Source organism: Etheostoma spectabile, chromosome 15, assembly GCF_008692095.1.
Source record: "Etheostoma spectabile isolate EspeVRDwgs_2016 chromosome 15, UIUC_Espe_1.0, whole genome shotgun sequence".
Classification (NCBI taxonomy): Eukaryota; Metazoa; Chordata; class Actinopteri; order Perciformes; family Percidae; genus Etheostoma; species Etheostoma spectabile.
In genome coordinates this window covers 20,408,784-20,425,068 of record NC_045747.1, presented here as the reverse complement: position 1 = coordinate 20,425,068, position 16,285 = coordinate 20,408,784, and the positions used below count along the sequence as shown (strand labels likewise).

The 16,285-nt window shown below is 45.0% G+C and overlaps 2 protein-coding genes across 3 annotated transcripts in view; both read right to left on the bottom strand.

The window, feature by feature from the left end:
• Positions 1-232: 232 nt before the first annotated feature.
• Positions 233-16,285, bottom strand: part of pigq (phosphatidylinositol glycan anchor biosynthesis, class Q) — a 31,212-nt gene continuing 15,159 nt past the window's right edge. The window contains exons 12-14 of the mRNA XM_032537520.1: positions 15,474-15,588; positions 3,311-3,372; positions 233-1,338 (exon numbers count right to left, since the gene is read on the bottom strand). Of these exons, the coding sequence (XP_032393411.1) occupies positions 1,186-1,338; positions 3,311-3,372; positions 15,474-15,588 (330 nt within the window). The 3' untranslated portion in view covers positions 233-1,185. The remainder of the gene's footprint in view (positions 1,339-3,310; positions 3,373-15,473; positions 15,589-16,285) is intronic.
• The window catches only part of alg1 (ALG1 chitobiosyldiphosphodolichol beta-mannosyltransferase), a 29,559-nt gene continuing 28,677 nt past the window's right edge, over positions 15,404-16,285 (bottom strand). For both annotated transcript variants that reach the window (XM_032537523.1, XM_032537524.1), the window contains exon 15: positions 15,404-15,414. The gene's annotated coding sequence lies outside the window, so the exon portion shown is untranslated. The remainder of the gene's footprint in view (positions 15,415-16,285) is intronic.

The following is a 16,285-nucleotide window of genomic DNA, read 5'->3' as shown; positions in this document are numbered from 1 at the left end:
AAAAAAAAAAAAAAAAAGAAATTCAGTTTGTCCAGTTAGTGTGATTAGAAGCAGACTCTTGCTAATAATTTAGTAATATAAAAATCTAAAAGATTACAACTATCTACATGATCAGTGCAGTTAATACGTAAATACCTGATTTCTAAGTGGACTTCTGCCCTTTTTAGAGTTAAAATTTGTATGAGTTTTCACGCTAAATACTGAGTCGATTCACTGATTTGATGAGTCTTTCTTTACTTGAGCTACTATTGGGCTATGTTTTAGCATTCAGCAAGTTACATAGTCTCGCTGTCACCCGACTAACGTATTGGAGTCCCTTAGAAGCTCCTTTGTCCAATGTATTGGCCAGAACCAATAACAATATCTGGCATTCACGGAAATGTAGCCTCCGGGGTCAACAGACAATATTTTGGGTGTTGCAGGGTGTGATGTAGGCGTCAGTGACAGACAATACGCACCTGTCTGTAAAGTGTTTAGTGGGGGATTACACTGAGCTGAGAGCTTAGACGTCCAGAGAGTGAACTACAGTGAACTGACTCGAGTACGTTTTCTGGTCATACAAACGGTCAGAAGGTCTTTAAATCTTATTTGATAATGTAATAATTGTGTCCTACATTCAAACACACATTAAAGAATTGTTTTGGTCCTTTAGTTCAGTTTCCTTGTGGATACACGGTGCATATAAGTTAATTACTGGAGTTTAAGTTGTCATATTTAATTAAATTTTTGACCACGACGACAATAGAAAACAGCTGATGTCAAGTCCTTATTATCATTAATTCAAATAAAAGAATTTATCATGTACGGAAAGGCATTTTACAATCACAGTTTTTACAACAAAAACAGGACGGGAGTGTTTGCTGGTATTTAGGCTCGTGGCCGACATCGCCATGTTCGCTGCACTCTTAAACAAGGACTTGTTTTCGTTCTTCTTCCTTGAGCTGCTCGGATGAAAAAAAGTGTGTTGGCCTGGCAGCTTCAGTCTTAACAAACACTTGATGTTATTCCAATCTAAGATGAAAGCAGCGTAACTCTAAAAAAGGTACCAATTTTACCCTTTCCCCCCCCCTCTTTCCCCTTTATCTGTCTGTTTCCATCTCACTATTTATTCAGTCCCTTCCCTTTCCTTTGTTCCCTCATCTGTCTCTTTCTCCCCTTCGCTCTGACATCTCTGGCCGATGTCTCTCAGTCAGTCTTGGTAGTTTTGTGTCTCCACGGGTAAATCAGCTCCCCAACAAACAGTTTCTTGACCAGGGCAGCCCACGAGTCTCTGGGGTAACAGCTGTAAGTCGGGGTGCGGTAGGTCTGAACCACTGTGCTGCACTTCAGAGGGTTAATCTGAGGAGGAAAACACAAGAGCATCATCATATGACCAACATCATATGACCAAACACTGAAAAACAGACAATAAAAAAGTGCTTAGATAATTTGTAAGCACAGGTTGAAAAAGTATTATTTCAGTAAAACTAAAGTAAAAGACTACTCCATAATACAAAGCCCCAGAACAGATTGGGGGGGGGGGGGCAAAAACTACTACTTTTAATTGTGTCCTGCCAACAGTAACAACAAACCGACTTTTGGCCCAAATCCTTCAGAATAAAAGCATAATTCCACAAACACTAACTGACAAGAAGACTTAAATTCCCCTCCAGACATATTTTAATTTGTGCTTTCACTCATTTTTTTGTGTCTGGTACATGGGTTTTCTAGCCTGGAAATCAAATCCTAAAGATTAAGGGTCTGGCATAGAGTAATTAAAGTCGCCCATCTCAAGCGTGCATTTTAAATTCTCACTGCACGCCATTGGATACTACGATCAATCCCAACACACGGGGTGACGTATCCAGAGCCCCAATACGCTTAGCTACCAGCGGAGCTAACCGCTAGATTAAACTGTTGTCATCTGTTCAGCTCGCTTCTGGCCCGCCTACATCAGATACACCGATGTGATTGGTGCAGCTCGGCTACAGGGGCATAGTTAATGAGCATCATTACTCGATGCCAGAGTAACTCGCTAAGCAAATTCAAATTGTGCTCTCGCAAGAACTCTGTATTTCCAGGGTATGGGATTTCCCCAAAAGAAAAAAGAAAAAACTAATTAAAAAAGGCATGTCTACTTTCTATTTCGGGAAAAAAATCCTGAATCTCTGAAAATGCAAATATAAGATAAAAGACAAACTTTCCTCCTTCAGCAGATGAATGTGAAAACAAACTCTGCACACACAAGCTCAAACACCACAGTGAAGGAACTAGAAGTAAAACACATCATTTATTCCCACACACATTTAATCTGTTGAGAGAGAGGCCAATACAGGCCATCCACATCAGCCACTGTCTAAAACCCCTTTGACACATTCACTACAACCCTAAACTTACTGTACCCAGAGGAGGTGTGTGTCTGAAATCGGTTGGACCGGACATTAAAACAGACTTTAACGTGCCAGCAGCCTAGCACAAAGTCTGTGTAATGTCCGATGGAGCCAATGTGTGAATAGAGCAGGTCATTGTCCGGAATATTCACAGCGAGTGAGTGGGCGTGTGGATGACGTGACTGGCGTGAAACTGAAACATTACAAACATCCAAGGGTGAAGAAGAAGAAGTATGATTTACACGAAGACAGCAACAAAAATGTTTAACTGTAGAGATGGCAAAATCAACGGCAAAATCGTCAGACAAGTTCAAGAAGAGCAAGAGACTCGGCTGTTTATGACCAAATTACAAACCGGCTCTGTGACTGAGGTGTAATCAGCGTTTGGCGAGAACGCGTCTGACACAGACAATCTCCTGTAGTGTGTAAACCCAACCACTGGGTATCCTGCTCTGCCTTTGAAAAAATGAATGCTCAGATGGGCCATTCTGGAATCTTGCCCCTAATGAGGTCATAAGGGGCAAGGTTACCTCCCCTTTCTCTGCTTTGCCCACCCAGAGAATTTGCCCCCCCCCATGAGAGAGACATCATGGCTTTCAAACGAGCAAAGTGGCAGTTGGTCAAGCCACAGTATTAGGGGACCACCAAGGTCTATATAAAAGAGACTTCAGATACAGTATTAGGAGACCACTAAGGTCCATATAAAAGAGACTTCAGATACAGTATTAGGGGGCCACCAAGGTCTATATAAAAACATCCAAAGAGCACCATGTCATGGGACCTGAAGGTGACAGGGAACATGAGCGAGAATAATTATTCTCTTTAGTTTATTATGTGAGTAAAAGGACTTGATTTTGGACATTGTCCTCAGCTGGATAGAACTAGACCCGTTTCAATTTCATTAAAGATCTTTAAAACAGAAACCAAATGGGGCTTCTCACCTCCATCAGCAGGTGCAGGGCCGTCCCAGGCTCTTCACACAGCACCCTGAACTTTACACCCTCTGGGAAGTACACAGCACAAACACACAACAAATTGAGGATACGTCCAGACTTAACTTTGTCATCCATCCATTCATCCACCCAGAAAATGTACCCCTTTCATTTTCAGACTAAATGACCTGCCGATACCCTGCCTCACGCTGTCATCCACCTGTCTGTCCAATCATTCTTTCACATGGCTTTAACATAAACTCATTAGGTGTTCAAATATTCAATTTCCCTCTTTTATAAGCAAACTTTTAGCAGCAAAGAAGGTTTGAACACTTTCAACACTTTCTGGAAATCAACTCTCTTGCGCCTTTTGGACATATTAGAAATCAGATTTTGAACCTCCGGACTTCTACTTGTAATTGCTTTACATACAGTAGTTGTATTTAGGGCCCGAGCGCCGACAGGCGGCGAAGGCCCTATTGGAACTGAAGAATTATTATTTAGGGCCGAGCGCCGCAGCGCGCGAAGCCTATTGGAACTGTAGGAATTATTATTCTTTCTTCTTATTTATTATTCTTATTTTCCGCAAATGATTGCCTTTTGGAGGACTTATCATATTCAAAAACTCACCATTTGGCGGTCGCATCAGTCTGTGAAAATTTACGTATTTTAATGGTTTGGGGAATAGGCGCCAAAAATGGCTCCTAGCGCCACCTACAATAACAAAATTCAGCCCCTGCACTACGTTTATCGTAGACTCACGAAACTTGTACACTATGTACATGGCAGGGCGGACATAAAACCCATGTAGCCCCCCCTAAACCCACAGAAGTCCGCCATTTGTTTTGAATGTGCAAAATTAGTGCGATTTGCCCATTTCCACATGTCGTACTTTAACGAACTCCTCCTAGAGCTTTGTCCGATCACTTCAAACTTGGTGTGTGTCATCTTAACATGTTAAATGAATATTATAAAAAAAAACTTTTCGTCATAGGCGTGGCCGTGGCGGGGCGCCATTTTGTGCGATTCGCCACCGAAACAGGAAGTGGGTGTAACTTGAGCGTACGTTGTCCGATTAGCTCGAAACTTCACGACTCATCAGAGTCCGCCCCTGACGACATCTACACGCCGCTATTGGCTCAAAGTCATAGCGCCCCCTAGTGGCAACGGAAGTAGGCCTAAAAGACAAGGTGCTATACTTACAACGAACTCCTCCTAGAGATTTCATCCGATCACTTCAAACTTGGTTGTATCATCTAAGATGATGACACGAAAAGTATTAAAGAAAAACTTTTCGTCATACGGTGTGGGCGTGGCATGGCGCCATTTTGAGTGTTTAGCGATGAGATGAAATTGGCTGTAACTACAGTGTATTTGTCATCTTCTTGAAATTTCCCCAAACACCAAGAGTCCCGGCCTGAGGACATCTACAGCAATATGGACTTTTGGAGATAGCGCCACCATCGGCAACAAAATATGCCTTTATACAACACCCCGATTTACATGAAACTTAGAACGTGTGGTCTACATGTGTACTGAGGCGCCCCTATATTATGACCACGCCCAGTCACTCAGGCCACCCCCCTTTCATAACATTTGAACCGTGTACTAGATACTTATGTGAGGTTCATTGACTCAGCGAGACTTCTTTTTTATTGGTGATGTTTGACCGCCCCCCTATGATGCGGCCCCCCCTTTCCAGATAAGGAGCTGTATGACGTATAGCTTGTGAGGTATCAATGAACTCAGCAAGACTTCCTTTTTTCATGGTGATGTTTGACCGCCCCTTATGATGCGGCCACGCCCCCTTTCACAGTAATGACTGTATGACGTATAGGCTTGTGTGAGGTATCAATGAACTCAGCAGAGACTCCTTTTTTATGGGTGATGTTTGACCGCCCCTATATGATGCGGCCACGCCCCCTTTCCCAGATATGACTTGTAGACGTTAGGCTTGGGTAGGTATTAAGAACTCAGCAGGAGTTTCCCTTTTTATGGCGACATTTTCAGGTTACGAGTGACGCCAAATCGCGGTCGCAAGGAGAGCGTCCGCCAGTAACCCCGACTGGCGCGGTTACGAGGGCCCTCCATCGCTGCTTGCAGCTTTAATTATTGGGCCCGGCGCGACAGGCGCGAGCTATGGACGAAGGAATTATAAAGCCAGCGCCGACAGCGGCGACTTGGACTGAGAATTGCCCGAGCGACGGCGCGGGCTATTGGAACTGAAGAATTATTATAAGCCACAATGTATGAACGATTATTTTTCTTTTTCCGTCAAATGAATTGCCTTTTTGGAGGACTTATCATATTCAAAACTCACCAATTTGGCGGTCGCATCAAGTCTGTGAAAATTAACGTATTTAATGGTTTCGGGAATAGGCGCACAAAAATGCTCGCTAGCGCCACCTACAATATTACGAAAATTCAGCCCCTGCACTAGTTTTATCAGACTCACGAAACTTGGTACACATATGTACATGGCAGGGCGGACATAAACCTCCATGGTGGCCCCCCCCTAAACCCAACAGGAAGTCCGCCATTTTGTTTTGATGTCGAAATTAGTGCGATTTTGCCCATTTCCCCATGTCGCTCTTACGAACTCTCTCCTCCTAGAGCTTTCGTCCGATCAGCTTCAAACTTGGTGTGTGTTCATCTTACCATGTTACCGATGAAAGTATTAAAAGAAAACTTTTCGTCATGGGCTGTGCCGTGGCGGGGCGCCATTTTGTGCTTCGCCACCAAACAGGAAGTGGTGTAACTTGAGCGTACGTTGTCCATTAGCTCGAAACTTTCAACGATTCATCAAGTCCGCCCCTGACGACATCTACACGCGCTATTGCTCAAAGTCATAGCGCCCCCTAGTGGCACACGGAAGTAGCCTAAAAGACAAGGTGCTATACTTTAACGAACTCCTCCTAGAGATTTCATCCATCACTTCAACTGGGGTGTATCTCCTAAGATGTTACCGATGAAAAGTATTTAAAAGAAAAACTTTTCGTCATACGGTGTGGGCGTGGCAGGCGGCCATTTTGGTGTTTAGCGATGAAGATGAAATGGCTGTAACTAAAGTGTACGTTGTCTATCTGCTTGAAATTTCCCACAACACCAAGATCCAGGCCTGAGGACACCTACAGCCATATGGATTTTGGGATAGCGCCACACTGGAAAGAAAATATTGCCTTAATTGACACATCATCCGATTACATGAACTTAGAACGTGTGGCTAATTTGATAGTGAGGCGACCCTATATTCATGACGCACACCCAGTCACTCCGCCACGCCCCCCTTTCACTACTTTGAACGGTTTAACGTAGATACTTATGTGGGTGTCATTGAACTCAGCAGAGACTTCCCTTTTTTGGTGTATTTGACCCGCCCCCCTATAGATGCGGCCACGCCCCCTTTACCAGTAAGGAGCTGTATGACGTATAGGCCTTGGGTGGGTATCAATGAACTCAGCAGGGAGTTCCCTTTTCATTGTGATGTTTAACCCCCCCCCCTATGAGCGGCCACGCCCCCTTTCAATAGTGACCTCTTGACGTATAGTACTTGTGTGAGGTGTCATTGAACTCAGCAGAGACTTCCTTTTTTTTGGTGATGTTTGACCGCCCCTTTATGATGCGGCCACGCCCCCTTTCACAGATAATGACCTGTATGACGTATAGCTTGTGTAGGTATCACTGAACTCAGAGAGACTTTCCTTTTATTGGTGGATGTTTGACCCGCCCCCTATGATGCGGCCACGCCCCTTTCACAGATAGTGACTATGACGTATAGCTTGTGTGAGTGGTCTTGAACTCGCAGAGACTTCCTTTTTTATTGTGATTTTGACCCGCCCCTATGATGCGGCCCGCCCCCTTTCACAGATATGACTTATACGTATAGGCTTGTGTGTATCATGAACTCAAAGAGACTTCCTTTTCATTGTGTTTGACCGCCCCCTTGATGGCGCCACGCCCCCTTTCACAGATGTGACTTGTATACGTATAGGCTTGTGTGAGGTATCAGACTCATCGGGCAAGTTCCCTTTTCATTGGCGACGATTTTCAGCGTGCGAGTGACGCCAAATGCGCGTCCAAGGGGAGCGTCCGCCGTACCCCGACTGGCGCGGTTGCGAGGGCCCTCCATCGCTGCTTGCAGCTTTATTCTTTATTTTTTCCGTCAAATGAATTGCCTTTTTGGAGGACTATCATTTCAAAAACTCACCAAATTTGGCGGTCGCATCAGTCTGGTGAAAATTTACGTATTTTTGGTTTGCGGAAGGCGCACAAAATTGCTCGCTAGCGCCACCTACAATATTACGAAATTCAGCCCCTGCACTAGTTAATTTAGAGTCACGAAACTTGTAACCATATGTATCTGGCAGGCGGACATAAACTCCATGGTGCCCCCCCCTAACCAACAGGAAGTCCGCCATTTTGTTTTGAACGGCAAATTACTGCGATTTTGCCCATTTCCACATGTCGTACTTTAACGAACTCCTCCTAGGGCTTTCGTCCGATCACTTCAAACTTGGTGTGTGTCATCTTAACATGTTAACGATGAAAGTTTATTAAAGAAAAACTTTTCGTCATAGGGCGTGGCCGTGGCGGGGCGCCATTTTGTGCATTCGCCCACCGAAACAGGAAGTGGGTGTAACTTGAGCGTAACTTTGTCCGATTAGCTCGAACTTTCCCACTCATCAGAGTCCGCCCCTGACACATCTACACGCCGCTATTGGCTCAAAGTCTACGCCCCAGTGGCAACAAAGTAGGCCTAAAAGACAAGGTGCTATACTTTAAACGAACTCCTCCTAGAGATTTCATCCGATCATCTTCAAACTTGGTCTGTATCATCGTAGATGTTGACGCAAAGTTATTAAAAGAAAAACTTTTCGTCATACGGTGTGGCGTGGCATGCGGCCATTGGGTGTTTAGCGATGAAGATGAATTGGCTGTAACTACAGTGTACGTTGTCGTATCTGCTTGAAATTTCCACAAACCACAGAGTCCAGGCCTGAGGACACCTCAGGCCAAATGGATTTTTGGAGATAGCGCCACCATCTGGCAACAGGAAATAAGCCTTATATGACAAAACTCATCCGATTTAACTAAACTTACGAACGTGTGGTCTACAGTGATACTGAGGCGCCCTATATTATGACCACGCCCAGTCACTCAGCCACGCCCCTTTTCATAACGTTGAACCGTTTAACTTAGATACTTATGTGAGGTGGCATTGAACTCAGCAGAGACTTCCCTTTTATTGGTGATGTTGACCCGCCCCCCTATGATTGCGGCCACGCCCCCTTTTACAGATTGACCTGTAGGACATATAGGCTGTGTGAGGTATCATTGAACTCAGCAGAGACTCTTTTTATGGTGATGTTTGACCGCCCCCCATGATGGCGGCCCGCCCCTTTTACAGATAATGACCTGTATGACGTATAGGCTTGTGAGGTATCAATGAACTCGCATAGACTTCCTTTTTCACTTGGTGATGTTTGACCCGCCCCTTTATGATGCGGCCACGCCCCCTTTCACAGATAGTGACCTGTTAGTTAGGCTTGTGTAGGTATCATGAACTCAGCAGAGACTTCCTTTTTATGGGTGATGTTTGACACGCCTCTTATGATGCGGCCACACCCTTTCCGATAAGACGTGTAGACTTAGGACTTGTGTGAGGTACATTGAACTCAGCAGGGAGTTCAATTTTCATTGGCGACGATTTCAGGGTACGAGTGACCGACGCAAATGCGCGGTCGCAAGGAGAGGCGTCCGCCAGTAACCCCGACTGGCGCGGGTTAGCGAGGGCCCTCCATCGCTGCTTGCAGCTTTAATTAGGGCCCGAGCGCCGACAGGCGGCGAAGGCCCTATTGGAACTGAAGGAATTATTATTATTATTATTAGGGCCCGAGCGCCGACAGGCGGCGAAGGCCCTATTGGAACTGAAGGAATTTATTATTATTAGGGCCCGAGCGCCGACAGGCGGCGAAGGCCCTATTGGAACTGAAGGAATTATTATTATTCTTTATTATTATTCTTTTTATTTCCGCCAAATGAATTGCCTTTTTGGAGGACTTATCATATTCAAAAACTCACCAAATTTGGCGGTCGCATCAGGTCTGGTGAAAATTTACGTATTTTAATGTTTCGGGAATAGGCGCACAAAATGCTCGCTAGCGCCACCTACAATATTACGAAAATTCAGCCCCTGCACTGGTTTATCGTAGACTCACGAAACTTGGTACACATATGTATCATGGCAGGGCGGACATAAACTCCTTGTAGCCACCCCCCTAAACCCAACAGGAAGTCCGCCATTTTGTTTTGAACTGCGAAATTAGTGCGATTTTGCCCTTTTCCACATGTCGTACTTTAACGAACTCCTCCTAGAGCTTTCGTCCGATCAACTTCAAACTTGGTTGTGTCATCTTAACATGTTACGATGAAAAGTTATTAAAAGAAAACTTTTCGTCATAGGGCGTGGCCGTGGGGGGGAGGCCCATTTTGTGCGATTCGCCACCGAACAGGAAGTGGGTGTAACCTTGAGCGTACGTTCCGTATTTGCTCGAAACTTTCCCGATTCTCAGAGTCCGCCCTGACGACATCTACACGCCGCTATTGGCTCAAAGTCATAGCGCCCCCAGTATGCACAGGAAGTACGCCTATAGACAGGTGTCACACTTTAACGAACTCCTCCTAGAGATTTCATCCCTCAACTTCAACTTGGTGTGTATCATCTAAGATGTTACCGGGAAAAGTTATTAAAGAAACTTTTCGTCATACGGTGTGGGCGTGGCATGGCGGCCATCTTGAGTGTTTAGCAATGAAGATTAAGTGGCTGTAACTACAGTGTACGTTGTCGTATCTGCTTGAATTTCCACAAACACCAAGAGTCCAGGCCTGAGACACCTACAGGCCAATATGGACTTTTGGAGATAGCGCCACCACCTGGAAAACAGAAATACCTTATACAACATCATCCGATTACATGAAACTTGAACGTGTGGGTTACATGTGATAACGAGGCGGCCCCTATATTATGACCACGCCCAGTCACTCAGGCCACGCCCCCTTTCATACCTTTAAGTTATGTCTAGTCTTATGGTAGGTGTCATTGAACATCAGCAGAGACTTCCCTTTTATTGGTGATGTTTGACCCGCCCCCCTATGATGCGGCCACGCCCCTTTCCATATAAGGAGCTGTAGACCATAGTCTTGTGGAGTATCAATGACTCAGCATAGACTCCTTTCATTGTGATGTTTGACCGCCCCTTTTTATGGTGCGCCACGCCCCCTTTCACGTAGTGCCTGTATGACGTATAGGCTTGTGTGAGGTATCAATGAACTCAGCAGAGACTTCCCTTTTTATTGGTGATGTTTGACCCGCCCCCCTATGATGCGGCCACGCCCCCTTCACAGATAGTGACCTGTATGACGTATAGGCTTGTGTAAGGTATCAATGAACTCAGCAGAGACTTCCTTTTTTATTGGTGATGTTTGACACGCCCCTTATGATGCGGCCACGCCCCCTTCCACAGATAGTGACCTGTATGACGTATAGGCTTGTGTGAGGTATCAATGAACTCAGCGGGAAGTTCCCTTTTCATTGGCGACGATTTTCAGCGTGTGAGTGACGCGCAAATGCGCGGTCGCAAGGAGAGGCGTCCGCCAGTAGCCCCGACTGGCGCGGGTTAGCGAGGGCCCTCCATCGCTGCTTGCAGCTTTAATTCTTTATTATTATTATTCTTTATTATTTTCCGCCAAATGAATGGCCTTTTTGAGGACTTATCATATTCAAAACTCACCAATTTGGCGGTCGCATCAGGTCTGGTGAAAATTACGTATTTTAATGGTTTCGGGAATAGGCGCACAAAATGGCTCGCTAGCGCCACCTAAATATTACGAAAATTCAGCCCCTGCACTCGATAACGTAACTCACGAAACTTGGACACATATGTATCATGGCAGGGCGGACATAAAACTCCTGGTGCCCCCCCTAAACCCACAGGAAGTCCGCCATTTTGTTTTGAATGTGCGAAATTGTGCGATTTTGCCCATTTCACATGTCGTACTTTGACGACTCCTCCTAGAGCTTTCGTCCATCAACTTCAAACTTGGTGTGTGTCATTTAACATGTTAACGATGAAAAGTTATTAAAGAAAAACTTTTCGTCTAGGGCGTGGCCGTGGCGGGCGGCCATTTTGTGCAATTCGCCACCAGAACAGGAATGGGTGTAACTTGAGCGTACTTTGTCCGATTTGCTCGAAACTTTCCACGATTCATCAGAGTCCCCCCTGAACATCTACACGCCGCTATTGGCTCAAAGTCATGCGCCCCCTAGTGGCAACAGAAGTAGGCCTAAAAGACAAGGTGCATACTTAACGAACCCTCCTAGAGATTTCATCCGATCACTTCAAACTTGGTGTATCATCCTAAGATGTTACCGATGAAAAGTTATTAAAAGAAAAACTTTTCGTCATACGGTGTGGGCGTGGCATGGCGGCCATTTTGGGTGTTTAGCGATGAAGATGAAATTGGCTGTAACTACAGTGTACGTTGTCGTATCTGCTTGAAATTTCCCACAAACACCAAGAGTCCAGGCCTGAGGACACCTACAGGCCAATATGGACTTTTGGAGATAGCGCCACCATCTGGCAACAGGAAATATGCCGTCTGACAGGAAGTGAGTGTAACTTGAGTGTACATTGTCCAATTGCCTTGAAACTTTTCAGGATTCATCAGAGTCCGCCCCTGACAACATCTACATGCCGAAATTCGCTCAAAGTCATAGCGCCCCCTAGTGGCAACAGGAAGTAGTTCTAAAGGACAAGGTGCTATACTTTAACGAACTCCTCCTAGAGATTTCATCAGATCGACTTCAAATTCAGTCTGAGTCATCTTAAGATGTTGAAGATGAAAAGTTATTAAAAGAAAAACTTTTCGTTAAACGGTGTGGGCGTGGCATGGCGGCCATTTTGAGTGTTTAGCGATCACGTTAATGGCGTGTAACTACAGTGTACTTTGTCAAATCTGTTGAAACTTTTCAGGATTCATCAGGTCCGCCCTGACGACATCTACACCCGAAATTCGCTCAAAGTCATAGCGCCCCCTATTGGCAAAGAAGTAGCTAAAAGACAAGGTGCTATACTTTAACGAACTCCTCCTAGAGATTTTATCCGATCAACTTCAAACTTGGTCTGTGTCATCTTAGATGTTGAAGATGAAAAGTTTATTAAGAAAAGCGTTTCGTCATACGGTGTGGGGGCGTGGCATGGCGGCCATTTGGTTTTTAGCAATGAAGATAATTGGCTGTAACTACAGTGTACGTTGTCGTATCTGCTTGAAATTTCCCACACCACCAGAGTCCAGGCCTGAGGACACCTACAGGCCAATTGGAGTTTTGGAGTATGCGCCACCACTGGCAACAAGAATACCTTATATGACAACATCATCCGAATTACATGAAACTTAAAGTGTGTCTACATGTGATACTATGAGGCGGCCCCTATTTATGACCACGCCCAGTCACTCAGCCACGCCCCTTTCATAACATTTGAACCGTTTAGGTACATCTTGTGTGAGTACATAGAACTCAGCAGAGACTTCCTTTTTTTATGGTGATGTTTGACACGCCCCCTTATGATGCGCCACCCCCTTCCCAGATAAGTGACTTGTATGACGTATAGGCTTGTGTAAGTATCAATGAACTCAGCAGAGACTTCCTTTTTTATTGGTGATGTTTACAGCCCCTATGATGCGCCACGCCCCTTTCCACATATGTGCTGTATGCGTATAGGCTTGTGTAAGGTACATGAACTCAGCAGGACTTCTTTTTTTATTGGTGATGTTTGACCCGCCCCATATATCGGCCACGCCCCTTTCACAGTAATGACTTGTATGACGTATAGGCTTGTGTGAGGTATCAATGAACTCACGGAAGTCCCTTTTCATTGGCGACGATTTTCAGCGTGCGAGTGACGCGCAAATGCGCGGTCGCAAGGGGAGGCGTCCGCCAGTAACCCGACTGGCGCGGGTTAGCGAGGGCCCCCATCGCTGCTTGCAGCTTTAATTAGGGCCGAGCGCCGACAGGCGCGAAGGCCCTATTGAACTGAGGACTTATTATTATATTAGGCCCGAGCGCCAATGCGGCGAAGCCCTATTGGAACTGAAGGAATTTATTATTCTTTTATTATTATTATTTCTTTATTTTCCGCCAAATAATTGCCTTTTAGGCGTTATCATATCAAAAACTCACCAAATTGGCGGTCGCATCAGTCTGGTGAAAATTTAGTATTTAATGGTTCGGAATAGGCGCACAAATGGCTCGCTAGCGCCACCTACAATATTACAAAATTCAGCCCCTGCACTGCGTTTATCGTGAACTCACGAAACTTGGTACACATATGTAGCATGCAGGCGGACCATAAAACTCCATTGTAGCCCCCACTAAACCCAACCAGAAGTCCGCCATTTTGTTTGAACGTGCGAAATTAGTGCGATTTTGCCCATTCCACATGGTCTACTTTAAACGAACTCCTCCTCGACTTTCGTCCGATCAACTCTCAAACTTCTGTGTGTCATCTTAACATGTTAACGATAAAAGTTATAAAAGAAAACTTTTCGTCATAGGGCGTGGCCGTGGCGGGAGGCCATTTTGTGCGATTCGCCACCGAAACAGAAGTGGGTGTAACTTGAGCGTACGTTTTCCGATTTGCTCGAACTTCCACGATTCATCAGTCCCCCCTGACGACATCTACATGCCGCTATTGGCTCAAAGTCATAGCGCCCCCTAGTGGCAACAGAAGTACGCCTATAAGACAGGTGTCACACTTTAACGAACTCCTCCTAGAGATTCATATCCTCCTCAAACTTGGTGTGTACATCCTAAGATGTTACCGATGAAAAGTTATAAAAGAAAAACTTTTCGTCATACGGTGTGGGCGTGGCATGGCGGCCATCTTGTTGTTTAGCAATGAAGATGAAATTGGCTGTAACTACCAGTGTACGTTGTCGTATCTGCTTGTAAATTCCCCCCAAACACCAAGAGTCCAGGCCTGAGGACACCTACAGGCCAATATGGACTTTTGGAGATAGCGCCACATCTGGCAACAGAATATGCTTATATGACAAACATCATCGATTACATGAACTTAGATGTTGGTTACATGTGAACGAGCGGCCCCTATATTATGACCACGCCCAGTCACTCAGACCACGCCCACTTTCATAACATTTGAACCGAAATAGGTACAGGCTTGTGTGAGGTATCATTGAACTCAGCAGAGAGTTCCTTTTTTATTTGTGAAGTTTGACCCGCCCCCCTATGGTGCGGCCACGCCCCCTTTCACAGATAATGACCTGTATGACGTATAGTGTCGTGTGAGGTATCAATGAACTCAGCAGAGACTTCCTTTTTGATTGGTGATGTTTGACCCGCCCCCCTATGATGCGGCCACGCCCCCTTTCCCAGATAAGGAGCTGTATGACGTATAGGCTTGTGTAAGATATCAATGAACTCAGCAGAGACTTCCTTTTTTATTGGTGATGTCTGACACGCCCCCTTATGATGCGGCCACGCCCCCTTTCACAGATAATGACCTGTATGACATATAGGCTTGTGTGAGGTATCAATGAACTCAGCAGGGAGTTCCCTTTTCATTGGCGACAATTTTCAGCGTACGAGTGACGCGCAAATGCGCGGTCGCAAGGAGAGGCGTCCGCCAGTAACCCCGACTGGCGCGGGTTAGCGAGGGCCCTCCATCGCTGCTTGCAGCTTTAATTTGTTTTGGCATCTTGGTTGTCCAGATCTGTTTATCAAAGTGTTTTTCCATTTTGGAAAGTTTATGTGTCTTTCTATGGTCTTATTATGACGTTGCTTCTTTTTCTGTAGTGTTTTCTTCGTCTTTGTAACTCAGTGTCATTGTAACTGAGGGCTGCCCCTCGAGTATAAATAAATAAAATGAACAAAGTAAGGTTGAATGAATGAAAAAAAAATGTAACCAGCGCATCTGTTTCATAGTGAGAATCTGTGGTGTTAGCATCCAGATTTATGTTTTAATAACATAATACAATTCTTCTAATTTCTTCTGATTCTATTTCATTTAACTTGAGCTGTATTCAACTTTCATCTTGGTAACAGTAGCGGTTTTACACAAATAAAGTAGATGCATGATGAATGGGGATGTACCTGCCAGTCTGTAGGGCCGGGTGATGCGGAGGCCCATGGCGAACAGGGGGAAGGAGTTAATGAAGTCCACACTGAGGTGGAGGACGCCCTGGAACAGCACCACCACCAGCCGCAACTGCACAACACAGGGACACACAAACAATCACACTGGAATGGAAATAGCTAGAGCTGGAGTCGCAAATTAAGCTAGTCTAGAAATGTTTTTTTTTTTTTTTTTATTCGGAAATGGACCAAACTGCTGTGGTTAAGTGAATAAATTCAAGCAAGCATTTCATGATTTATTTAAAGGGTTTACTCCCCCCAAAATCTGTTTTAGTTTGTAGTTGGCTTCTTCACAGAAATAGCAATAGCGAAAAGCAGTCGTCAGTTTTCATTTATGTCAGTTAAATTGCTCAATTGTCATATTGTCAATTGCTCCTTTGTCTCCTAAGTCGACGCAGAAGCCGTGGTAGTGGTCGGTAGGAACCCTTAAACCTAACCTTTATCGTGTTGGCCAAGGAAATATGTCAATTTAAGAGTTGTGGTATTTCTGTGAGTCGACTTACAGCAACCCGTACAGATATCATCCACTGGCTGCCTTTCTTGTGGCTCTGTTTTTTCTGTCTCTGTCACAGGAAGATGACGTCCTTGTTCTTAATCCTGCCTAGTGTGGCTTTGGTGTTTTAAAGGGTTAGTGCAAATTCAGCCATCTACCGTAGGTAATACTCTGACTATGGAAAAAAACCCTCATAACTTCAAAAGATCCAAACTCTCCTTTTAAAGGTGCCCTGCCACACGTATTCCATTACTTTGTGGTAATGTCTGAAGTTCTA